Raw genomic sequence first — 25919 nt, 5'->3', positions numbered from 1 at the left:
TGTTGACATGTAGGAGGTAATAAGGTGTACTCCATATAATATAATCAGTTGAGATATGTGTAAGTCGATATGAACATCATAATTATAAAAAGGAATGAGAAAAGAAAGAGATACACATTTGTATTTGGAAGTTGGATCTTATGAGCTTTTTTAAAGGAGGTTGGAGAGCATTGATTCTCTATCATAAAAATAGAATAAGAAAAAAGTTGTTGCTAAGTAAGTCTATGCATTTTGTAATTCATAATTTCTCATACATTTGTATCTTTTTTTTTCTTCTATATATTCAACTTGTTGTAGAGGTATTTTGCCAGCTTGTTTGTACTTGGTCCTTCTTTCTTATTTTGAAGATAAGGGGACCAAGTGTTGTGCTCAAAGTTATAAATACCAAAATAGCTGAAATAATATAGACACCATTATTGACTATGTAACATTCACCATCTAGCCACCCTTCACCAAGTGGTTGGGTTTTGCTCATGCTAATGCTAGTTCCTATCAAAATTATTGCCATCACAAAGCTCAACCTGCAAAATATAGTCATTTCTCAAAATATTAAATTTATTACATTCAAAAGGCAATATTGTAAAATTGATATTCTATTTATTGTTCCTTAAAGGTGTCCAAGTAAATACTGAACGAGTAAAAGCGGAAGGTGAGGATATTTTGATGGGAAAATTATCCAAATGTGCATCAAGAAAAAATAGTACTAATATTTTATAAATTAATTTGTTTTATAAAATGAAGGTAGCAATGAACTTTTAAGAAGTTAATATTGAAACTTATAATTCTTTTATTGGTGGGTAACTATAAGCCACATGCAATATTATTTGTCATCAGAAAAATAGAGAAACCTGATCAATTAAAATACGAAAAAAAATTCTTGAATTAATTTAACTTCAAACATTCATGTGCATATGTTGCACATTTTGTTTTAACACTCGTATCTTGCCACTTCAATACTAATTCCTATTCTATCAAATGAATAAGTATAAAAATTTCTCTATTAAAATTTCATAATTTCCCCTTATTTAGACCTGATAAAAGTATTAAATGATTTATATCACCAATATAAAGAACTTTATATAAGATCATCTTTATTTGTTATAGCAATTATCCTGTCATATTTTTAAAATTGTAGTTCTCACTTTTCAAGAATGCTTATGTGTTGGGTATATTAATAATTTTCTTTTTTATATTCACGATGTACATAACTTAAACTCAAAAAAAAAAATTGATTTTAGAAATGGATGGAGTACCTACCATGAGATAAAACAAATGAGGCCAGTAATGGTAGGTTTCTTGCTAGTCTTTGAATTGTTTTGATGATCCCTTGAGAAGACATTTATACAAATCAACAAATTTCCAATCACTTGACCCATAATTAAACAAATTAAAGCTCCAATACCCAATTCAAAAGCTACACTTTTTGGCAAGTAACACAATTTCCCATCAAACCTCAGATCTTCCTTCTACAAATATAAAAAAAAAAAACAATCAAACAAAATTAAACAAACAAAAAAAAAATCCAATTGAAAAGAAAAAGAAACAACAATAACAACATATCCAGTGTAATTCTAGAAAACAGAGTCTGGGAGGATAGAATGTACGCAAACTTTACTAAAAAGTAAAAAAAAATTACCTTTGTTTTCTTGAATTCAGCAGCTATGCATAGAGAGATGGAAACAAGGGCAAGGGCAGTGATAAAAGAGATAAAAATTGGGTAAATGAATTGATGATTTTCCATAACACTTTTTTTTTCTTTTTATGGGGTTGTATTTTTTCAATGAGAAAAGAAGAATAAAGAGAGAAAAAACAGAGGTTTCACAAAGAAAACTTGAAGATTACTCAAAGGATATATAGTTTGGTGGTAGAAATATTTGATAGGCATCAATTCTTGATTTGTAATTATTCAACTAGTCAACTCTTTAACTGTTTTAGTGGATTTTCAAGTTGTTGAAGGAGAGAGACATATTGGGGGTTGGGGGGGAGTGTCTTTTATGGTTGGAAGTGAGGAAATGTTTATTTGTTTTGGTTTTGAAGAGGTTTATGTGGGGATGGGGAAAATTTGAGGTTAATCACACATTTTCTATAATTGATGGGATTATATTATTGTATAGTTGTAATATATCTTATTATATTTTCTCCCCTATAAAATACTCGTAGCGTTTCATTTTTCAAGAATTATTTCATTAATTTTTAAAGTTAAAATGCTGATTAAAATTCATAAAGTTTAATTTTTATAAAGAAAGAAATTATGACAATTTTGAAAAAAAGGAAGGAAGGAGTATAAATAAGGTACTTTTTTGAAATTAAGGAATTCATTTTTCAGTCACCTTTCTTCAATATTAATAATAAAGAAATTTATATTTTACTAAAACAAACATAGGCAATATTAGGTATTATACTAAGATGATTAAAATTTTGTACTCTTATGATGTATTTATATTCTCTTTCAACGAAGATGATAATTAAACAAATGACGAGAGGGAGTTGCTCGGATGGTAAGCACTCCTCACTTTTAATTCGAAGGTTGCGAGTTCGAGTCATCAAGAGAGCAAAAGGGGTGGGAGCTCCTGGGAGGGTTTAAAAAAAAATAAAATAAAATAAAAAATTAAACAAATAAAAGTATGTTCTAATATGATATTAGAGTAGATAAAAATATTAAGTTTGAATCTTATATCATTCATTATATATATATGCTTGTTCATGGAAAAGAGTCAAAGTCACTCAGGAAAAATATGTGAAGATAATAAGTAATTAAAGAAAAATATATTATTTTTAATACCTTAATCTAAAAATGAAAAATGATCACACAACTTGAAAAATTATGACTAAGAAGTTTAAATTCTCTTCTACAAATAAGAAAAAAGGAAAAATTTCTATTAAGTTACTCAATTACAGGTCAGATTGAGGAATTAGATAAATTGCACAAAGACAGAAAATAATTAAATGCATATTTGAGCTGTTGAGCTGTATTTGCCACCGAATGATGCAATTTTGCAAAATGATCTGGAAAGCAAAAAGACAAAATAAGAAAGAAACTAAAAAATAATAATTAAAAAATTGTGGAATTTGGTATTTTAGATAGTAAAATTTCCACAAATACCAATTTATGGTGGCCCCTAGATTTGGATGCTTACAATTAGTTTGTCACAACTATTTTGAACCCATTTAAAAAAAAATAGACTTAAGTGGAGTGAGTACAATAATTGACGGTGAATCTTAGTAGCTAAGTCGATTGGCTACGTGAACTCTCACCTATTGATAATGATTTGATTTTCCACACCTATTTTTGAAAAAAAGGAAAGAGTACTATAATTTACAAATATTTTGATAATTAAATGAGATTTTTAGACAACAAAGCTAATATGATACCAACAATACTTCGCCTCTTTTCAAATATATAAGGATTGTATGATTTTTTTAATAAAAAATAATTGTTCTTTCAAGAATGAGGGGTTTAGAATTAATACTTAGTTTGAAACTTTTGCGAAGCATATTAAATCTTAAGTTGATTGAATCGTACATTTAAATATGTTGTTTGTGAATATTTACAAAATCAACTATAATTATCAACTATCTTTCAAATAAAAGATAATATATTTCGACTTTAGGTTATATTTTCTATTGAACCGTCCTGATTTTGTATAGATTATACATATAAAGTGAATTTTTAAGACAACACAGAACATAGGCTAAAACTATTAATTTTTGCAAACTAATAAATAGAATGGTAGCTCCACTCTGACGTGAGACACAACAAACAGCAAATAACTATTTATAGTAAAGGTTGTTGTTCGCACGAGATATTGTCTTAGTCTTATTGTCTAAAGTTGACATGAAATTTCATCTTAAATACCTCAATTAAGACTTATATCTTTTAAGAGACATCCGTAGTAGAATCTAATTATGGCATTTCAACACTTTTTGTTGACTTAAATCAAATTCATTTTTTCTTCTTGAATAGAAAAGCTGAATGTTATAAATCTCGCAATAAATTATATCACAAGGAAAATAAAAGAGCGCTCCAAGTTTCACTCAAAAGAGTTTATATTATACATTGCATTTGTGTAATATACATAGGAAGGAACAATATACCCTTGTTGTCCGATCCTTCTCCAGACTCTGTGCATAGCAGGAGAGCACGGGGCTGCCCCTTTTTACATAGAAATATATACATGTGCAAGAACATGTAAAACATACCACAGCATTTCATTAGGAATTGTAGACTGCAAACTATCTATAAAATGCTTAGTTCTCATCAGTGAGTCTTGAAAGGAGATAGAGGCAGCAAGAGCAAAGAAGCACAGAAGCTGCAAAGCAAAGTAGATCAAATGGTGAATGTATAACAGCCCTCTTGCTCTTGTCAAACAAACCGATGAGAAGAAGCATCACGATAACATGTCCGATTTTGGTTTTCAGCCCGCTCACAGTAGTTATTTCCAACCATCTTGGTCGTTCCTGGCAATTTAGTGACATGTAGAAAGCAAGAATCACATTGTGTGGAGAGAATCATTCAAGCAAGAAGGAACCAACATGAACTAATCCTCTGCCTTTTCTCCTTAGCATATGAACTAATCATTTATGAGTTATGAGTACTACTTGAGTTCATCTCTTCAAAAACTTTCCTTTTTCAACTCGGAGGAGCTAGACATTGGTGATCATAAAAACAACAAGTACCGATAAGTACATGAGATCTATGTTGCTCAGACTCTCCAAAATGTTGTTGCAGCCATGTCGGATACTCTAAAAATGCATTACTTTTGAAAGATCAGACACAAATCTAAATTTTTGAAGAGTCTGAGCAACATAGCATGTGATTCATTGAAAAGTAGGTAACCCTATGAATTGCATCAGCACGGAGCAAGAAATTTTCAGGGGTCCTTAGAGTACTATTGGATGGAAGAGACTACAACATATAAAACCAGAATATAGAGTTGTGCAGGTGCAACTTAGTATTGACACAAGTATAGCTCATAAAAACATTTTCAAATTACTGAGACTAACCTTTAGAGTGAACATGCCAAAGAGATTTGATCTATATGGAGTTATCTCCCCTGACATTGATTTTCCTTTGTCGAGATTGCTGATGAAGAGCTCATAGAGACCCATACCGAAGACTAACATCACTGTTCCTAACAGGTATATATCTAGAAGAAATATAATACATCGTCAAGAACTTCTTAAACTAGTGAAATTGAAACTAAGAGATTGTGCTATGGTAGAAATCATAGAACATATTAGAGCAAAGGATGAATATCCAAGGAGGATGACAGTATAAAACTATAACGTGCATCGGGAGCTACTCTGCATAGCAAATCATCAGATAGAAAGGAGGATAGATAGACTACATTTACGAAAAGGAACACAAGTAGTAATTAATGACACACCTATAGCTTCGACAAGATGCACAATAACGTTAGCTCGGCTTGCAAAGTACCCTTGGAATGATGCAATCACACATGAGCAACCCTGTTAATGGAGAAACAAGTTAGTTTAATCATTTACTAGTATGTTCTGGACATTAATATACCATTAGAAGGTTATATTTTATCATAGACAAATATCAAAGCTTAGAGGATTTTGACATTAATCCAGAAATAATGTACTTTACAACCACTGAATTACATATTCTCTTCTTTTTATCAGTACAGGCTTGCAGTGGCAGACACAAAATTCGAAACAGTAGTAGCAGGGAGATGTATTCATGTCTCATACATCAGATAAAGTTCATGTCGTCTTAGCGCAGTGATTCTTTTGTTTTCCTTGACATAGTTAATTCTTGATTCGTTGTTGCTACCTATCATTTGTAACTCTCCATATCTAGTGGGTAATTATACTGTTATTTGCTTGAAACAATAATAATCCATAAAAAGGAGTGAATTTAGGCAACAAAAGATAAAACTTATCAACACAGAAAATAAGCATTTCATCAAGCACAGGAATACTCTCAGATTACAATACTTTCTAAAATAAAACTAGTTGTAAAACTCATCAAATAAGTCAAGATCTTCCAAAAAGAGTAGATGACTATACTACAAAGTTCAAAAAACATGTAAAAGAAAAGGGATAGACAACACCACAAATTCAATCTAATTCACTCCAACAATCCAAATAAAGGAATAATCTCTAGCTAAATTATCCGTTCTTTTAAACTTAACGACTGGAAGGGGGGCCTTGGCGTTACTGGTAAAGATACTACCACGAGGTCATAGGTCGAGTTGTTGTAAAACTTAACAACTTGAAAGGGAGCCTTGGCATTACTAGTGAAGTTATTGTTATATGACCAGGAGGTCATGGGTTCGAATTGTGGTAACACCTCCGACATAAATGCAGGATAAAGCTGTGTACAATTAGACCCTTATGGTCCAACCCTTCCCTGGATGCACGAGAGCTTAGTGCACCGGGATGCTGATCATCCTTTTAACTTAACAACAAGAAATGAAACTCAATAGCAATGCATAATCAAGTAAAAAAATGATCAAAATACAAAAGGGTTAAAGACTAAATTTACCTTTATAAAACAAAGAAAAGATCCAATCAAGGAACCCCACACTGCAAGAATCGTGAAAAACCGACAGCTATAAATCACCTGCAAGAAATCAACCCAAAATTTCAAGAAAATCACAAAAAGTGAAAAAAAAAAATTCAAATCAAAAGGCAAAAAAGTCACCTTTTCTAGGTTTTTCTCTACCCCTTCAAATTTTTCTTCAGGAATATGAAGCATACTTGTATCAGTATCCGATTGAATAACTGGTGCTGATGGAACATGAACTGTAGAATGACTACAACGAGCAGTAGATAAAGTAACAGGAACTTCAAAACCAGAAAACTTAAATAGAGGTGCCCATTTCACAAATGAAGCTGATTTTGAGTTCTTTGAAATCAAGATTGGAGCTTTAGGATTTGTAGATAAACCTCTAGGACAAGGTTTCATGGTGGAAGAACAAAAATACATAGAGAAATTGTGCATGAATAAAGTTAATTTACATAAATATCTTTTATACAAGATAGGAGTAGTGTAATATTGGACTTTACTTTTTTGTCTTTTTTTCTACTGATTTTCATTAAGTGGAAGAGTATTGGCCGCACATGTAAGCTCAAAGTCATTTTCATTATGCTAAAGAGCAACACATGTAACTTCCAACAATTATAAAATTTGTCAAACTTCTTATTACCGAAACTCGATCCCTGACCCAACCAAAACTTGGACCCCAGCCCAGATGACCCTGACTCCTGAGCTTCGACTTAGGATACAGATACAACCCCGACACAACCCTACTACGGGATCCAAGTCCTGACTTTGACCCGATCCCAACCCTGATTGGGACCACACTTTGACTCAAAAAGCGAAACATAAGTGACCTTGACTTGATGATTGATCTAATCTTTGGTGTATAAGCTGAGTTATACAAGTAAAGGATGAATCAACTAATATATGATCTATTTAAAACTTTATTAAAATTAAATAATCAACTTTTTTATAATAAGTATTATATCTAAACTCATGGTTAATAGTACATATTACAAATGTTCTTCCGCTTAGACTTTTAAATATTACCATTAATGCTATATCTAAATTCTTGATTATAGTATATATCCCAACAACTTTAGCCTTCAACTCATAAGTTGAAGGGAGAGATACTACACAAACTTCAACAAACAATTCTTCATGGTTCCCTTTGTAATAGTGTTGTTTTACTCCAACTTTTGATTCTTTAGAAGTTGGAGCACAGATTGTGCAGTGCAGTAAGAAATGGCCTGAATTGTGACCATTGGATTCACTCCAATAGCTGTTGGACAAACACTTGAATCACCAAGAAATAAACCTTCTACTTCCCATGTTTCTCCTTTGGAATTAACCACTGAATTTGTTGGATCAGTTCCCATTCTACAACTTCCCATTTGATGTGCTGAACATATAGGAACTGAATGTTTTCCAATTCCTATTGAACTTTCTTCTTTCACAAACCTCTCAAACTCCTCCAAACTTGCATCTTTCACCTTCAAACTCCTCCCTTTTTCTTGTTGAGTTCCAATCTCTTCTGCACCAGCAGCTGCCAAGATTCTTAGTGTCTTCTCTAGGCCTACTTTTAGATTTTCTTCATCAATTTGATCCAACTTGTAAGATATTGAATATGGTGAAAGTGCTTCCCCTGATCCCTTGTCCCTTGCCAATGCGAAGATACACGCTGTTCTTGAATATTTGCTCATCCTCATCTTGATATCTATGCCTGAAACCCATGGCATTAGTGCTGAAAACATTCCAGGGTGCAATCCTGGTGTCTGTATGACTGCACCATATCCTGATCCTTCGAAATTCGCCACGACTTTAGACATGGCTGTCATTATCCCTCCTTCATAACTTTTCTTCTCTGCTTTTGGCCATATTTCATTAGATGTTGATGGTGAATCTGGAAAGTATCCCCAAGCGATGACGACTGGATGGAGGTGTAAGTTTCTGCCAATATTTGGATTCTTTAAGCCACTCCTCTTGAGCAATGAAGGAGTGCTAAGAGCACCACAAGCTACTATTGTGACTTTTGATTTCACCATACAAATTTCTCTCATCCCTTCAATATTTTGAAATGCAAAAGTAACTCCAATGGCTTTATGTTTTCCTGAATTGTCATTCTTTTCTTCATGGATCACTTCCAATGCTTCACACTCAGGAAGTATTGCACCATTACCTGATTTCACCAAATCGACTAACCATGTCTCAGCTGTGCCTTTTTTCTTCCCATCTTTGCAACCCATGCTGCACCATCCACAATAATGATCCGAGGGTGCGTTTGTAGGGATTGTTTCCACTGGATATCCTAATTCTTGACACCCTTTTCTCAAAATCATGTTTTGGAACCCTTCATCTTCAATTTCAGACTGAACTCCCATTTTTTCACACACAATCTTCATAGCCTCCTTGTAGAGTTCACTTTCAAACAGTTTAAGATTGTAACTTTCGGACCATTCTTTTAGTACATGTTGTGGAGTTTGAATCGAAGCTGACCAATTTATCGTCGAGCCACCACCAACAGTTGATCCAGCAAGTAGTATAATATCCATGTCCTTGGTTGCTACTACTCCACTTCCAAGGTACATTTGATCCATTGAAGTTCCTTCAAGAAGTGAAAGATTACTTCTTGCAAGATAACTTCCTTTTTCTAGGACAAGCACTTTGTGTCCAGCATTTGCAAGGATACCAGCTATAACTCCACCACCAGAACCTGAACCAACCACCACAACATCACTTTCTATAGTGAAAGCAGGGCACTCTGTGCTTCTCCTCGCGTTCTTGAAATTATGCGGTTTAGATACAGAAAATCCTAGTTTTTTCAGCCTCTCAAATGTTATTTTCTGTGAATTTTTCAGACTGATGATTCCTTCGTAAAGTGGTCCAAATGATTGATCATCCTTTTTCTTATAGTTCATGTTTTCTTGTTTTTGCTTCTTGAAATCTGGATCAGGTCCAATGTAGCCAAGTGCTTTCCATGGTGGATTCTGACTTTCCTCATTCACCTAAAACGAATAAGATTTTCACTTTCGAGAAAGAAATAAGAAGGAATTATGGAATATATTATTTACATGGATGTCCACTCCACCATCTTCCCCCTTAATATCATGTTTATGACATTCTCTGTGTTTACCTCTATGCAATACAACACATAGAGAATGAAACTCATATTGTAGACACACTTGAAAGAAGAAAGTTATCTTATGTTGTTTCTTTTATCATATATTCTTCTTCTTCTGAGCTTAATTTTATAACAAGGTTTTATTTACAACATAGTTCAGACAATATCTTTGTAGTTGCATCCTATATTGGATATAGTATATGAACAAAGTCGCACATGAACAGCACAATGCAAAGAAACAAGAAAAATTTACCTACTTTAGCAAACATAGTTACTATATCTACTGTACATAACTATAGTTTTAATATATTACCTAACATAGCTATACTTAGAGTTTTAATATATTACCTAACATAGCTATACTTAGAGTTTTAATATATTATTAACATCGCTATACTTAGAGTTTTACAGTAAATCTCTCCTTTTTTTCCCTCTCTTGCTCGCGTCTTTCCTCTCTCTGTTTCACCTCTCTTTTCTCTCATTCCCTCTCGCTGCTCACCGAGTTTTGCATATGTGTATCTAATATATGTATATCTATGTGAGGTTGGGAGAGAGGTACAACTTGTATCTGATAAACAACATGTATCTAACATCTCTGATCCTCTCTCTCCAAACTCTCACTCGCCTCTCTTCTCTCGATCTCCAGGCCTCTCTCCTTTCCAAAACTATTGCTATGGATAATAATTAGACATGCTATAGTTATTATGAAGCAAATTTACCCCTTGGTCCCAAAAGTAAAACTTAAAAAGTTAAGATGTACAAAAAGAAAAGAAAACTAAAGTGCCTATCAAAAGTATCTAATTGCATCTGATTAGAAAGGAACAAGAACCTAATACTACATACTGTTTTAATTAATGTTCTTTAATGACACAAGCCAAACATTTCTAAATTGTGCTAATTAAATGAGTTTATGTTCATTTTATTCGTTATCTATCACATATCATGCTATATATTCTTTTATTTCTCAACTAAGCTGGTAGACCATATGGTTTAAATCACGTTAAAAGTATTGAATTCAGATGAATCTGATATCTCAAAACAACATCTCGTTAAGTGTCTATTTGTTCACACCCAGAGTTGGAGTGCATAAATGTGAAATGAGGCCAATTAGTTAAATGACATATTTATGCATTGCTCCAAAATAAAAGACTACATCATGAGAGATACATTGTTTTATTTTAAGATGAATGATATAGAATTTAATCAACTAATAACTTTTATATTAATTAAATATAGTACCTGAGTGAAGAATACTAGGAGAACTAGTACTTTCATGGCAAAATAGAGAATCCTTAGGAGTTTGAAACAACTTGTTGCCCATGATTTAACAATTTCTTCTCTTTTCTTTGGTGAAATGTTAGAAAATTTCTGTAAATATGGAAATTGGGTTGACAAGCTTGCTTTACCACAAAGTGTAAATGTTCCAATCCTTGTTGATAATAGCCATAGTGATAATTTGCACAAGTTCAGCCTTGGATGTTGCAATCTATTACTTATCATCCATGCCATCTGAAAAATAAATAATGACTTAAAATCGAGGATGGGATGATTAATACTCTTAGTCAGTTCTGGAGATAGAATTTTCATTTAAGGGGTTAATCACGTACGTATTAAAAAGAAGAAGAAGAAGACCTTATATATATATACTTACATGTTGAGGAGTTCCATTCATGGATGCTGAAGTTTGGAGGAAGTTAATGAAAGAATCATCATCAATATTATTGTCTTCTTGATGATGATGATCATAGGAATTAGCATCATGAATTGAAGGTAAAAAAGTGTCACAAATAAAAGTAAGAGAGTCCAATTGGTTGGAGGAAAGTGTCACAAACTTAACATTTTTTCCTGTGATTTTTTGATCCATTTTTTTCTCTCAATGTTCCTAACTTTTTATTTTTATTTTTTTGAGAATATTGCAAAGTTCATTTAGTTAACGTGGTATTTATAGGCAAGGGGATAACGAACAAATCAAATGTGACGTTTATATGTTGAGGAGGGGGTGAGTGGGTGGGTGAGTTTATATGTGACGTTTCAACGCATTATTTTGCTTAAATGTGGATGAATTTTTTATTTTGGTTACACCATTAGTTCCATCTCGTCATTTGTGACGTAGAGGAACTGATCTTATTGAATTCCGACTTGTATAGAAGATATTAGGCACGTTTGAGGAAAAACGTCTTTCTAAATGATGGATAATGTGATGACACATTTAACACCAAAATTATGATATTTCGATAGTTTTCTTGTTTGGAGTCTAAGAAAATATTAACTGATTATCGATTTTACTCAATATTAAAAATTAATATATACAAAAGGGTAAGAATACCGAAACACGAACCTAATACCACATTGTTTTAATTAATGTTATTTAATGACACAAGCCAAAACATTTCTAAATTTGTGTTTGAAGGAGTGGGTTTTAACTAAATAAGAAAAAGGGGAATTAATTTAAATGGACTAAACAAGAAACACGATAGCATTAGATTGGCTTATGTTCGTTGTGTTCGTTATCTATCAAATATCATTAGGTTGACTACAAAAACTTCTTTCTTTCAAAGTTGTCACAATTGAAATAATGTCATATAGATTAGTTTGGTACAGACCTAACTACGTGTAACACAAATTATTTTACAAAAAAGATTTATATATGTCTTTACGATATTTGAAATTGAGCAAAATATGTCTTTTAATAGTTTGGCTCATATATATTCTTACCTTCCGTACCTCGTCCAAGTATGTCCTTAATTTAGTATGCAAAATTGAACATAAGACCTCATTTGTTTTCATTAAAAATAAGTGAATTTCAAGAAAGATTAAGATGTGTATTAAAATTTAGAGGTCTGCATCTAAATACACATATGAATATTAAGTTGTTGCATTAAAATTTGAATACTAAATAATTAAGACTGATTATAACTTTTTTTCAATATCTGAATGTGTAATAGTCGTCTTTGTTTAAAAATAATAAATATAAAATACTAAATTAATATATTGTAATATTAGATTAATAAAAAATTTAAAATTTTCATTACAATTGGTGATGGTGATAACTAACGATAGTGATCGTGTGTTACCAATGATGGTGGTTAGAGCAGTATCTTGTTGTGTAGTGATTGACATATTGACTAACCGCAGTTGGTGGTGACAATTGATAATTAGTAGTGGAATGATATTGATACCTAATGACGATGGTAAATGATGATGGCGATTAATTTTGGCGATTGACACTAGTGGTGGTTGTAGTTGGGCTGAGGATGATAGTCGTGGATGGTAGGTGATAGTAATTGACGGTGGTGGTAGTTATAACTAAAATGATGGTTATGATGGTGGGTGAAAGTAAATAGAGTAGCGGTAAACTGTCATATTTATTATACATCTTAATGATATAAAAACTTTGTTATAGATCTTAATCAAACTCATTAAGTGTATCTCGAAAACAACTGTTGTTGTTGATGTCATGTGATTAAAGTCGATGTAGATTTCAAGTATTTAAACGATTGTTGAAGCATATGTTTTCTTGGGAGAAGATATATATTGAGGTGAGTTTCGATACGTCTTTACTAAAGTTCTTTTCTCACAATTAACATGCCTCTAAGGTATTTGTAGAAATGTATTGGAACAATTAATGAGTGTTTCGATTAAATCGAGCAAGCAGGCATTATCTATGAAAGTTTATAAATGTTTAGCTAATCATGAATTCTCATATTCTTAGTTTTTTACCCAGAATTTTTAAAATTTATTCTCATGGCTTATTATGTTTTAAATCATGATACTAGAAATTATGTTCAAGAACTAATTAAAAGGTAGATTTTTCATTACAGTTATCTGTAAGATTAAATACTTTTAGGATCTTTAACATGATAATCTTACGTAGAGAATGTTAGAGGCACATACCTGATGCGGAAGACATCATCACAAGGAGAAGCGGAAGCGTTAGTCGTAAATTGGTTTCTACCTCCTTGCCCTAACTTTATGTTACCACAACCGTCAGCGATGGAATTAATGTGTAGAATATGTGGTAACCCTAATGGGTGGAGGGATGACCAATTTATAGAGGTTATGACTTAATCTGGTACGTCCATCAAATAACCAATGTACGGACGAGATCTATTCCTTATTAAATATTATTTATGGTATTACTTTGATTCCAAGTAAACTTGGGCCATAAGTAAGAAATAATTAATAGTAAATAAATAATAATTCTTACATTCTCCCACTTGGCCCAATGACCATATAACATTAATATTTAATAAACATTAGTTGCATGTCTAATAAATCTCTTCTATAATGTCCATCATAAATACCACAATATAACAAACTACTAATGCGAGTTATGACGGTTGTACATAAATTTTAAGCTACATACTTCCTTCCATATACTACTGCATTAGCAACTTATCATACTAGGTTCATAAGCTATAAAAACATATAACATTTTATGGTCCACAATAATGTCTCATAGAGACTTATCTTGTGATATCTCAAACAATAATGTGTACACCATTATGAGAAACAAAAAAATTCATTAATGTATATCAGAAACACATAATTTGAGCTCAGAGTGTAAAAATATCATAAGTGCATCAATCATAAGTACAACCAAGACCCATTCTTTGAACATGTTCTTTAAATGTCTTTGGTTGTAAGCCTTTCGTTAACGGATCTGCAATCATGAGATCAGTTCTAATACTCTCAAGTAACACTCTTTGTTTCTGAACTTCTTCCTTAACAGTAAAGTACTTTAATTCCATATGTTTAACACATTTGGAGTACTTATCGTTCTTGGAGAAGAATACTGCTGCAGCATTATCTTAATAAATTTTCAGCGGCTTGGTAATGGTGTCGACAACCCCAAGTCCTGAAATGAAGTTCCGCAGCCATAATGCATGAATTGTGGCTTCATAACATGCCACAAACTTTCTTTGCAGTTTTCTTTTTAGTGATCAATTCCAGGATTACTTTGATATCTTTCTAGCATTCCGACCGCAAAACTAATATCCAGTCTTGTTGCAAGTTTGAACATACAAACTTCCAACATAGAAGATGAAGGAATTGATTTCATTTCTTTTCGTTCTACATCATTCTTTGGGCATTGCATGAGATTAAATTTATCCCATTTTTTGAATAGGAACTATTCTTGCTGAACAATTGTTCATGTTAAATCTCTCTAGAACTCTTTCGATATAGCCTTTTGAGACAGTACCTATAATTCTTGTGATCTATCATAGAATATTTCTATCCATATCACAAGGATGTCTCACCCATATCTTTCATTTCAAAGTTCATAGAGAGAAAGTCTTTCGTCTCACGCAATATGCCTAAATCATTAGCACCAAGTAAAATGTCATCAACATACAGGACTAAAAATATAAACTTACTCCCACTGATCTTTTGATAGATACATTGATCAACAGTAATATCCTTAAATCCAAAAGATGATATGGTATCATTAAATTTTATATACCATTATCGTGAGGCTTGTTTGAGTCCATATATTGACTTCTTTAGTTTACACACCATTTGATATTTTCCTTTAATTTTTAAACCCTCTGATTGGTCCATATAAACAAACTCCTCGAGGTCTCCATTAAGAAAGACAGTTTTCACATCTATTTGTTGTAACTCTAAATCATAATGAGCTATCAAAGCCAAAATAATTCTTAATGAGTCTTTCTTTCAGACCGGTGAAAAGGTCTCTTTATAATCAATGCCTCATTTTTTTTTAGTGTATCCCTTTGCAACAAGTCTGGCTTTATATCGTTCAATATTACCATTACAATCGTGTTTGGTCTTGAAGACCCATCTACACCCGATTCATTTAGAACTTTCTGGTAATTGAACAAGATCCCAGACTTTGTTGTATTCCATGGATTTTAACTCTTCATTCATGGCATCAATTCATTTATTAGACTCAGTAATTTATATGGCTTGTGAAAATAAAATCGGATCTTTATTAATTCCAATGTCAAAATCTGACTCTTGCAAATAAATCACATAATCATTTGAAATGGTTGATTTTCTTTCTCTTTGAGATTTTCTTAATGGCACTGTTTGTGGTTCATTTGCATCAGATACTTGTGAGTTAGTTCCTTCTTGAAGTGTTTCATCCAAATGTTGTTCAACATTGTTAAAATGTTCTTCAACAAGAGGAACAACATTTGTTATTGGTGTGGAAGTAGGTACATTCATGGGCAATGAGATATTTACCCGTACCTCATTAATTTCCACACTTAGTCGTTCAACACTCCCACAAACTTCACCATTCTCAAGGAATTTTGCAAATGGACCCGAACATTATTTTGATTCGTTATACTTTCCATAATATTCACCAACTCTATCTGACCGAATGATTTTCACTTTCTTATCTAATTGTCTTTTAACCTCTTTAACATACACTTTGAGAGCGTCCTCTGCTTGAGATTTTTCTTTCAACAAATAGATAAATTCATAACATAAAAAATCATCGATAAAGGTGATAAAATATTTTTCTCCACCAAAATATGGAACATCAAAGGGTCCGCAAATATCAATGTGTATAATTTCAAGAAGCTGAGTGCTCTTTGTGGCACCTTTCTCGGTATGCTTGGTTTGCTTTCCTTTAATGCAATCCAAACATATATTGAGATTAAAAAAATTCAGATTCGAAAGAATCTCATTCCTTACTAATCTTTTTAATCTTTCTTTGGATATATGACCCAAACGTTTATGCCACAAATAAGTAGAACTTTCATTTAGTGAAAATGTCTTTCCCTTTTAACAAAAAACGACACACATCGACCTTGAGTTCCTTATGAGCATCCTGTGGAACTTTAGCAGGTGCTTTCTTTTTCTTAAACGTGTTGGCCTTCACTTTAAGTCCTTTACCAGCTCCTTGATCCATGAGGTTAATGGAATGACCTCCTTGTTTCTTAAGCCTTGACTCCTCTTGAGTAAGCATACTGGACAATTCACTAACATCACACTTATCCTTAATAGTGTTATAGTTATTTTGGAATGGTCCATACTCAAGAGGCAATGAGTTCAGAGTAAACTGAACCAAGAAGGTGTCATCCATTTTCATCCCCAAGGTCTGAAGTCTTGTTGCAACCTCAATGATATGATTTTGCATACTACGCGACCCATCAAACTTCATGGTCGTGATTTTAGCCATTAGTGTACCAGCGAGAGACTTATCAGCAGAACAAAACGTTATTTCTCAAACTTCAGGTATTTCCTGGCACTTTCTGTTTGTGGAATAGTACTCTTAATTTTGTTAGCAACAGTCATTCACATAAACATAAGGCTCAATCTGTTAGAGCGCTCCCATGATTTATGAAAAGACTTCTCATCCTCACTGCTCTTATCAGTAATGGTAGTAGGTTTGTCATTCAGTAGAGCCAAGTCAAGATCCATCACACCTAAGTGGAACTGGACTTATTCATGTCATTCAGAGAATTTCAATCCATTGAACACAGTAACAGATAAAACATGTGAATGAAGAGGAATAACTGCAAATAGATTTACATGCTCACAAATAAAAAATAATGTGAATTCAGTAAAATGATAAAAGTACATCGTAATTCTCCTTTGGGTAGATACTACGACACACTATCATAATTTAAATGCCATTTTTAAATCTTTATTAGGCAATTAAATATGTTTAACCAAACATATACAACATCTTTGGATATACAATATATGTTTGATTGAAAATATTAATTTACCTTATAATGTTCACTATTCGTAGAATGATTAATTCACCTTTGGGTAAATTCTTAAGTTCTAGCAATAGTGAAAGTCAATTTATCTATTTATTTTCAATATAGGCATTTCATTAACTTTCATAGATAAATGACAATTTTATGAATGCACATTTTTCTTAACCATACTAGTTTGGCCGCTTTGGTGACTAACAAACTATATAAATACAAATGCACACATAATATCATAAACTTTTGTGCATGTGAATAATTTTATACATTTTTAGTTTGGCCACTTTGGTGACTAACAAACTATAGAAACATAATACATGCATCAAGTGATCATAAACATGATATGTTTAGACGTTAATTTCTCTAGTTTGGCCACTTTAGTGACTAACAAACTATATAAATGCAAAGCACACATAATATCATAAATTTTGTGCATGTGAATAATTTTATACATTTTAGTTTGGCCACTTTGATGACCAACAAACTATAGAAACATAATACATGCACCAGGTTGAACAACCAGACCCAATCTCTCTTGGAATATTGAATATGCCAATAAATAATGAATTGTACTAATCCACATATGCCAAGTGATCACAAATATTATATGTGTAGACATTAATTTTTCTAGTTTGGTCACTTTGGTGACTAACAAACTATACACATATTATTTATTAAATATCATAACGACCACTTTAATTTATTGCCTAATTTAAAAGCAAAACATAATTATTACATTATGGGAGGATTAAGATTTTTTAGAGTTTGTGCAAATTAAATTTTGCTAACAATACTTTATTAACATAAGAGTCCAAACACCTTAAATAGTCAAGCACAAAATTACGCTACTACAAAAGAATTCAACAATAAGTTTGAATATAATTAATTGGACAAAATTAAACTTTAACACTTAATTAAGTTGATCTGGTGCATTGCAGAGCGGTATTATTGGCAATAATTAAATTCATATTGTAAATAAGTGAAAATTTTGAGCAATTGTATAAAGTCCCTTACATTGATGACATATCTGTTTGGGCGACTTCTTTTATTGCCAATAAGATTTTCCAATCTCGATTTAGCTTTTATCATTATATTGCCAATCTCGAATTTTAGCTTTTACCATTATATTGTCACTAGTTAACATATTCATTAAGATTATCAGTTCAAACAATCCAGGCTCTGATACCACATGTAAGATTGAATACTTTCAGGATCTTGAACATGATAATCTTACATAGAGAATGTTAAAGACACATACCTGATGCGGAAGACATCATCACAAGGAGAAGCGGAAGCGTTAGTCGTAAATTGATTTCTACCTCCTTGCCCTAACTTTATGTTACCACAACCGTCAGCGATAGAATTAATGTGTAGAATATGTGGTAACCCTAATGGGTGGAGGGAGGACCAATTTATAGAGGTTATGACTTAATCTAGTATGTCCATCAAGTAACCGATGTACGGACGAGATCTATTCCTTATTAAATATTATTTATGGTATTACTTTGATTCCAAGTAAACTTAGGCCATAAGTAAGAAATAATTAATAGTAAATAAATAATAATTCTTACATTATCATATTAGAAAAAGAATTAGACACAAGGGGTAACAGATAGAATGTTCTGAAACTCATATTGTAGAGACACTTGAAAGAAGAAAGTTATCTTATGTTGTTTCTTTTATCATATGTTCTTCTTCTTATCTTTATGTATATATATTGTTATGAGCTTAATTTTATAACAAGGTTTTATTTACAACATAGTTCAGACAATATCTTTGTAGTTGCATCCTATATTGGATATAGTATATGAACAAAGTAGCACATGAACAACACAGAGAAACAAGAAAAAATTACCTACTTTAGAAAACATAGTTACTATATCTAGTTAAAAGTATTGAATTCAGATGAATCTGATATCGCAAAGCAACATCTCGTTAAGTGTCTACTTGTGCACACTCAAATTTGAAAGACATAAATGTGAAATGAGCTGGCCAATTAGTTAAATGACATATTTATGTATTGCGCCAAAAATAAAAGACTACATCATGAGAGATACATGTTTTATTTCAAGATGAATGATATAGATTTTAATCAACTAACATTTATATTAATTAAAAATATAGTACTTGAGTGAAGAATACTAGGAGAACCAGTACTTTCATGGCAAAATAGAGAATCCTTAGGAGTTTGAAACAACTTGTTGCCCATGATTTAACAATTTCTTCTCTTTTCTTTGGTGAAATGTTAGAAAATTTATGTAAGTATGGAAATTTGGTTGACTAGCTTGTTTTACCACAAAGTATAAATGTTCCAATCCTTGTTGATAATAGCCATAGTGCTAATTTACACAAGTTCAGCCTTGGATGTTGCAATCTATTACTTATCATCCATGCCATCTGAAAAATAAATAATAAATTAAAATTGTGGATGAGATGATTAATACTCTTAGTCAGTTCTGGAGATAGAATTTTCACTAAAGGGTTAGTCACGTAGTACTATACATACGAAAAAAAGACCTTATGTATACTTACATGTTGAGGAGTTCCATTCATAGATGTTGAAGTTTGGAGGAAGTTAATGAAGGGAAAATACATAAAAAAAAACTCTGAACTTGGCACGAAAACTTACTTTAGTACTACTTAAACTACACGGATGTTTAAATACCCCCCCCCCCCCCTAAACATTTTTGAAGTGATTAAAACACCCCCTAAGGGATGATGTGGCAGACTCTCCTGAAATTGCATGAAAACAGAGAAAAAAAAAAGCTGAATTTTTAAAGCCCTACACATGGCCTTTTTTTATTGGCCTATATATAACAAATTATTTAAATAGTTTTTTTTTTATATATATTAAATCTTTAAAATATGTATTTTTTCTTATTAAGAGGTAAATGAAATTAGTGGGTCCCCTTTTTAATTTCTTTAATTTTTTTTTCTTTTCATTTTGTTGTCTTCCTCGATACACATCTTTCTCCATTGAAACATCTCCTCCTCCATCTTCATCCCCACCTCTATTCACTATTTTCATTTCACTAGTCTTTTACTAATCCGTAAAATTCAATACCAATGTCATTTTATTGACGTCAATTTCACTCTATATTATTGGTGTCGATTTTGGCAAATGTAAACTTTCTTAAATTTTGAGTGACCCATTTTGATTTCTAGATCCATTCAAACATTTCTCATAAAATTTATATTTTTTTGGACTAACTTTCTTATGCAATCTTCATTTCTTATTTGAGTTGTCAAGAAAATATTGGTTTTCAAAAAATCCATTCTCCAAGTGGATAATTCGTTGGGAGGGTTCAAAGAAGATAATGTGAATATTAGTGAATTTTCTTCTTTAAAGTGACTTAAAAATTGTTGAATAGTGAAGAAGAAGAAAAGAAAGTATGGAAGGTCGAAATAATGGTGAACAACAAGGAAGAAGAAAGAGAGGTGTGGGGTATGCATTTATAAATTAATCAATTGATATAAATAATTTTCAAAAGTCTTTAAGAAAAAATAGTGAATAAGTAAAAAAGAAATAAAAATTAATGACATGGTGCCTACATGGTTATGATGTGGCGCTTACGTGGCTATGATGTGGCAGGTGAGAGTGGTGCTATAGTCTCAGGGTGGAAAAAAAATCACTTCAAAGATGTTAAGGGGTATTTAAACGCCCGTATAGTTTAAGTATTAAAATAAGTTATTTGACCAAGTTCAAGAGGATTTTTATGTATTTTCCCGTTAATGAAAGAATCATCATCAATATTATTGTCTTCTTGATGATGATGAATTGATGATGATCATAGGAATTAGTGTCATGAATTGAAGGTAAAAAAGTGTCACAAATAGAAGTAAGGGAGTCCAATTGGTTAGAGGAAAGTGTCACAAATTTAACATTTTTTTCTGTGATACCGGAATACGAACCTAATACTACATTGTTTTAATTAATGTTATTTAATGACACAAGCCAAGCATTTCTAAATTTGTACTTGAAGGAGTGGGTTTTAATTAAATAAGAAAAATGGAATTAATTTTGAATGGACTAAACAAGAAACACGATAGCATTCGATTGGCTTATGTTCGTTGTATTCGTTATCTATCAAATATCATTAGATTGGCTACAAAAACCTCTTTCTTTCAAGTTGGCATAATTGAAATATTGTCATATAGATTAGTTCGGTACATACATTAATTATTTTACCAAAAAGATCTACATATGTCTTTACAATATTTGAAATTGAGGAAATATGTCCTTGTTTAAAATAATAAATATAAAATACTAAATTAATAGACATTTTAAAATTTTCATTTGACAATTGGTGATGGTGATAACTAACGATGGTGATTGTGTGTTTATCGATGATGGTGGTTATGGGCAGTACCTTATTGTATAATTGTTGACATAGTGATTAACCGTAGCTGTTGGTGGTGACAAGATATAATTAGTAGTGGAATGATATTGATACCTAATGACGGTAGTGAATGATGATTGTAATTAACAATATATAATAATGACAACGGTGATAATTATCGATGGTGAATTTAATAATAGTTATAAATAATGGCTAATGATGATGACTATTAATTTTGGTGATTGACACTGGTGGTGGTTGTGGTTGGGCTGATAATGATAGTTGTGGATGGTAGGTGGTAGTAATTGACGGTGATGATAGTTATCACCAAAATGGTGGTTATGGGTGGTGGGTGAAAGTGGATAGAGTAGCGGTAAACTGTCAAATTTATAAAAAAATTAAAATATACGTCTTAATGAAATAAAAACTTTGTTATAGATCTTAATCAAACTCATTAAGTGATTGTAAAATAAAAATAACAAATAGACTTTATGATTAAGATCTGAATAATTAAGATTCAGTTCTCGAAAACAATCGTTGTTGTCGATGTCTGTAATGAACTCAAATCCAACAATAACTCCAACTCATTTCTCAACTATATTAATTAGGCTAAAGATCAATTACAATTCCATCAACTAAATGCAACAACTCAAAAGGCAAAAGCCCAAACAGAAATACAGAAATATTGAAAGTAAGAATTAGGATCGACTGAAGAAGGAGACGAGGAACCAAACTTAGAGAAAGCAGGATGAGAGATACAGACTTTGCCTAAGCATGATCATAATACGCATACACCTATTTTGCTCTCACAAGTCTCTATTTATCAATCCGGATCCCACACATAGCCACTTAATCCGGTGTTCGGCTGCTTTGCCAATACTGGTCGAGGCCCATTCATAACAATGTCGTGTGATTAAAGTCGATGTAGATTTCAAGTATTTAAACGATTGTTGAAGCATATGTTTTCTTGGGAGAAGATATTGAGGTGAGTAACGATACGTCTTTACTAAAGTTCTTTTCTCACAATTAACATGCCTCTAAGGTATTTGTAGAAATGTATTGGAAAAATTAATGAGTGTTTCGATTAAATCGAGCAAGCAGGCATTATCTATGAAAGTTTATAAATGTTTAGCTAATCATGAATTCTCATATTCTTAGTTTTTTACCCAGAATTTTTAAAATTTATTTTCATGGCTTATTATGTTTTAAATCATGATACTAGAAATTATGTTCAAGAACTTAAAAGGTAGATTTTTCATTACAGTTATCATAATAGAAAAAGAATTAGACAAAGGGGTAACAGAAAGAATGTTCTGAAAAATATTATTTTTAGAGAAAGATTTCTCGACTTACAATGGTTCATGATGTTGAACTAGGCGAAGGGAATTCAACATCTACTCATAAGTTCTTATGAAGGTAGAGATATTACACAAACTTAAATAAACATAAACAATATTTTCACCCCAACTTTTGATTCTTGAGAAGTTGGAGCACAGATTGTGCAGTGCAATAAGAAATGGCCTGAATTGTGACCATTGGATTTACTCCAATAGCAGTTGGACACACACTTGAATCACCAAGAAATAAACCTTCTACTTCCCATGTTTCTCCTGTAGAATTAACCACTGAAGTTTTTGGATCAACTCCCATTCTACAACTTCCCATTTGATGTGCTGAACATATAGGAACTGAATGTTTTCCAATTTCTATTGAACTTTCTTCTTTCACAAACCTCTCAAACTCCTTCGAACTTGCTTCGTTCACCTTCAAACTCCTCCCTTTTTCTTGTTGAGTTCCAATCTCTTCTGCACCAGCAGCTGCCAAGATTCGTAATGTCTTCTCTAGGCCTGCTTTTAGATTTTCTTCATCAGTTTGATCCAACTTGTAACTTACTGAATATGGTGAAAGTGTTTCCCCTGATCCCTTGTCCCTTGCCAACGCGAAAATATACGCTGTTCTTGAATATTTTCTCATCCTCATCTTCATATCTAGGCCTGAAACCCATGGCATTAGTGCTGAAAACATTCCAGGGTGCAATCCTGGTGTCTGTATGACTGCACCATATCCTGATCCTTCGAAATTTGCCACGACTTTAGACATGGCTGTCATTATCCCTCCTTCATAACTTTTCTTCTCTGCTTTTGGCCATATTTCATTAGATGTTGATGGTGAATCTGGAAAGTATCCCCAAGCGATGACGACTGGATGGAGGTGTAAGTTTCTGCCAATATTTGGATTCTTTAAGCCACTCTTCTTGAGCAATGAAGGAGTGCTAAGAGCACCACAAGCTACTATTGTGACTTTTGATTTCACCATACAAATTTCTCTCATCCCTTCAATATTTTGAAATGCAAAAGTAACTCCAATGGCTTTATGTTTTCCTGAATTGTCATTCTTTTCTTCATGGATCACTTCCAATGCTTCACACTCAGGAAGTATTGCACCATTACCTGATTTCACCAAATCGACTAACCATGTCTCAGCTGTGCCTTTTTTCTTCCCATCTTTGCAACCCATGCTGCACCATCCACAATAATGATCCGAGGGTGCGTTTGTAGGGATTGTTTCCACTGGATATCCTAATTCTTGACACCCTTTTCTCAAAATCATGTTTTGGAACCCTTCATCTTCAATTTCAGACTGAACTCCCATTTTTTCACACACAATCTTCATAGCCTCCTTGTAGAGTTCACTTTCAAACAATTTAAGATTGTAGCTTTCAGACCATTCTTTTAGTACATGTTGTGGAGTTTGAATCGAAGCTGACCAATTTATCGTCGAGCCACCACCAACTGTGGATCCAGCAAGTAGCATAATATCCATGTCCTGAGTTACTAGTAGTCCACTTCCAAGGTACATTTGATCCATTGAAGTTCCTTCAAGAAGTGAAAGATTAGTTCTTGCACGATAGCTTCCTTTTTCTAGGACAAGCACTTTGTGTCCAGCAATTGCAAGAATACCAGCTATAACTCCACCACCAGAACCTGAACCAACCACCACAGCATCACATTCAATTATGAATGCAGGGCACCCTGTACTTCTCCTCGCATTCTTGAAATTATGCGGTTTTGATACAGAAAATCCTAGTTCTTGCAGCCTATGGAATATTATTTTCTGTGAATTTTTTAGACTTATGATTCCTTCATAAAGTGGTCCAAATGGTTGATCATCCTTTTCATTAGAGTTCATGTTTTCTTGTTTTTGCTTCTTGAAATCTGGATCAGGTCCAGAGTAGCCAAGTGCTTTCCATGATGAATTCTGTCTTTCATCATTCACCTAAATCAAAAGAAATTAACAGTTTCACTTTCAAGAAAGAACAAAGATGAAGGAAATATACATTACATTAATCATTTTTTTAAAATGAGCTTTTACGACAATAACATATCCAGTGAAATCTCACTAATTGGGGTCTAGGAAGGGTAGAGTATACGCAGACCTTACCCCTACCTCATGGAGGTAGAGAGCTTGTTTCCGAAGTGCATCAAATACAAGTACAATAAGAAGAAAACAATAACAACAACAAATTAGTGTAATAATAATAGAAACACAATAAACAACCTAGACAAGAATTACAACTAGTACACAACAGACACTAACAAGCCTACACCTTTGCAAGGCAAGACAACACTCTACCACAACTAACATTCTACCCTAATACGCGACATCCACTCCTTCCTTTCTAGAGTCATGTCCTCGGTTGCGACATGTCATGTCTAATCACCTTTTAGAATATGACACAACTTCATATTACTAAAGACGTGCTAATATTTAAGCTTTAACATAACTTTATTCATCAAATGTAATGTGACATTATTATTCCTCTAGAATGAAATTTAAAAACAAATATTGTGACTTTATGGGGTTTTATTTTACAACAAAGTTCAAATAATATCTTTGCACTCTACATTTTCTTTTAAAAAAATATCATATCATGAACTTCTTTGGAATAAATTTCCAATTGAAATGTACTGTGTCAAGTGTGCTACATTAATGAGCTACGACTTCTATTTGTTTGTAAATGTAAGGGCCCAATATGTTGAAGTTTTGACCAAAATAAGCTATTTAAAAAACCAATTCACCAAACTAATACACTTTTTAAATTTTTTACAAAAGTAGTATAAACGTACTTCATGGTAACGTTTTAGGTTATTTTTATTTTAAAAATTCAACGGACAAAAACTGACGGAACTGACGACGTTAAATGAATAAACGTTACTGTGAGTAACGTTTTACGTGTAAAACGTTACTCACAATAACGT

At 32.4% G+C, this 25919-nt stretch overlaps 4 protein-coding genes across 5 annotated transcripts in view; all 4 read right to left on the bottom strand.

The window, feature by feature from the left end:
• Window positions 1-266: 266 nt before the first annotated feature.
• Window positions 267-1815, bottom strand: LOC125826837 (protein MODIFYING WALL LIGNIN-1). Its single transcript, XM_049506180.1, has 3 exons — window positions 1637-1815; window positions 1258-1466; window positions 267-521 (listed from the first exon to the last, which is right to left on the bottom strand). Exons 1-3 carry the CDS (start codon window positions 1739-1741, stop codon window positions 284-286), a joined length of 552 nt encoding a protein of 183 aa, XP_049362137.1. The 5' UTR covers window positions 1742-1815; the 3' UTR covers window positions 267-283.
• A 2214-nt stretch (window positions 1816-4029) lies between these two features.
• LOC125826833 (uncharacterized) lies at window positions 4030-7021 on the bottom strand. Its single transcript, XM_049506176.1, has 5 exons — window positions 6671-7021; window positions 6512-6589; window positions 5388-5469; window positions 5005-5147; window positions 4030-4458 (listed from the first exon to the last, which is right to left on the bottom strand). The coding sequence occupies exons 1-5, from the start codon at window positions 6968-6970 to the stop codon at window positions 4249-4251; spliced, it is 813 nt and encodes a 270-aa protein (XP_049362133.1). The 5' UTR covers window positions 6971-7021; the 3' UTR covers window positions 4030-4248.
• A 674-nt stretch (window positions 7022-7695) lies between these two features.
• On the bottom strand, window positions 7696-9105 carry LOC125826344 (long-chain-alcohol oxidase FAO4A-like). The gene has a single exon (XM_049505651.1). It carries the CDS (start codon window positions 9103-9105, stop codon window positions 7696-7698), a length of 1410 nt encoding a protein of 469 aa, XP_049361608.1.
• Window positions 9106-23071: 13966 nt separating this feature from the next.
• The window catches only part of LOC125826823 (long-chain-alcohol oxidase FAO4A-like), a 143860-nt gene continuing 141012 nt past the window's right edge, over window positions 23072-25919 (bottom strand). For both annotated transcript variants that reach the window (XM_049506166.1, XM_049506165.1), the window contains one exon: window positions 23072-24936. In XM_049506166.1, coding sequence (XP_049362123.1) covers window positions 23119-24936 — 1818 coding nt within the window. In that variant the 3' untranslated portion in view covers window positions 23072-23118. The remainder of the gene's footprint in view (window positions 24937-25919) is intronic.

The sequence above is a fragment of the Solanum verrucosum genome, unplaced genomic scaffold, assembly GCF_900185275.1.
Source record: "Solanum verrucosum unplaced genomic scaffold, falcon-dt-bn FXZP01000060.1, whole genome shotgun sequence".
Taxonomy (NCBI): Eukaryota; Viridiplantae; Streptophyta; class Magnoliopsida; order Solanales; family Solanaceae; genus Solanum; species Solanum verrucosum.
This window is presented reverse-complemented; position numbering and strand designations above follow the sequence as displayed.

Coding starts and splice junctions, on each gene's coding strand:
- LOC125826837 (XM_049506180.1), bottom strand. CDS start 1,741: ATGGAAAATCATCAATTCATTTACCCAATTTTTATCTCTTTTATCACT. Junction 1,467..1,636: donor CTGAATTCAAGAAAACAAAG/GTAATTTTTTTT, acceptor TTATATTTGTAG/AAGGAAGATCTGAGGTTTGA. Junction 522..1,257: donor CTCATTTGTTTTATCTCATG/GTAGGTACTCCA, acceptor TATATTTTGCAG/GTTGAGCTTTGTGATGGCAA.
- LOC125826833 (XM_049506176.1), bottom strand. CDS start 6,970: ATGCACAATTTCTCTATGTATTTTTGTTCTTCCACCATGAAACCTTGT. Junction 6,590..6,670: donor TAGAGAAAAACCTAGAAAAG/GTGACTTTTTTG, acceptor GATTTCTTGCAG/GTGATTTATAGCTGTCGGTT. Junction 4,459..5,004: donor TTGGCATGTTCACTCTAAAG/GTTAGTCTCAGT, acceptor CTAAATTGCCAG/GAACGACCAAGATGGTTGGA.
- LOC125826344 (XM_049505651.1), bottom strand. CDS start 9,105: ATGGATCAAATGTACCTTGGAAGTGGAGTAGTAGCAACCAAGGACATG.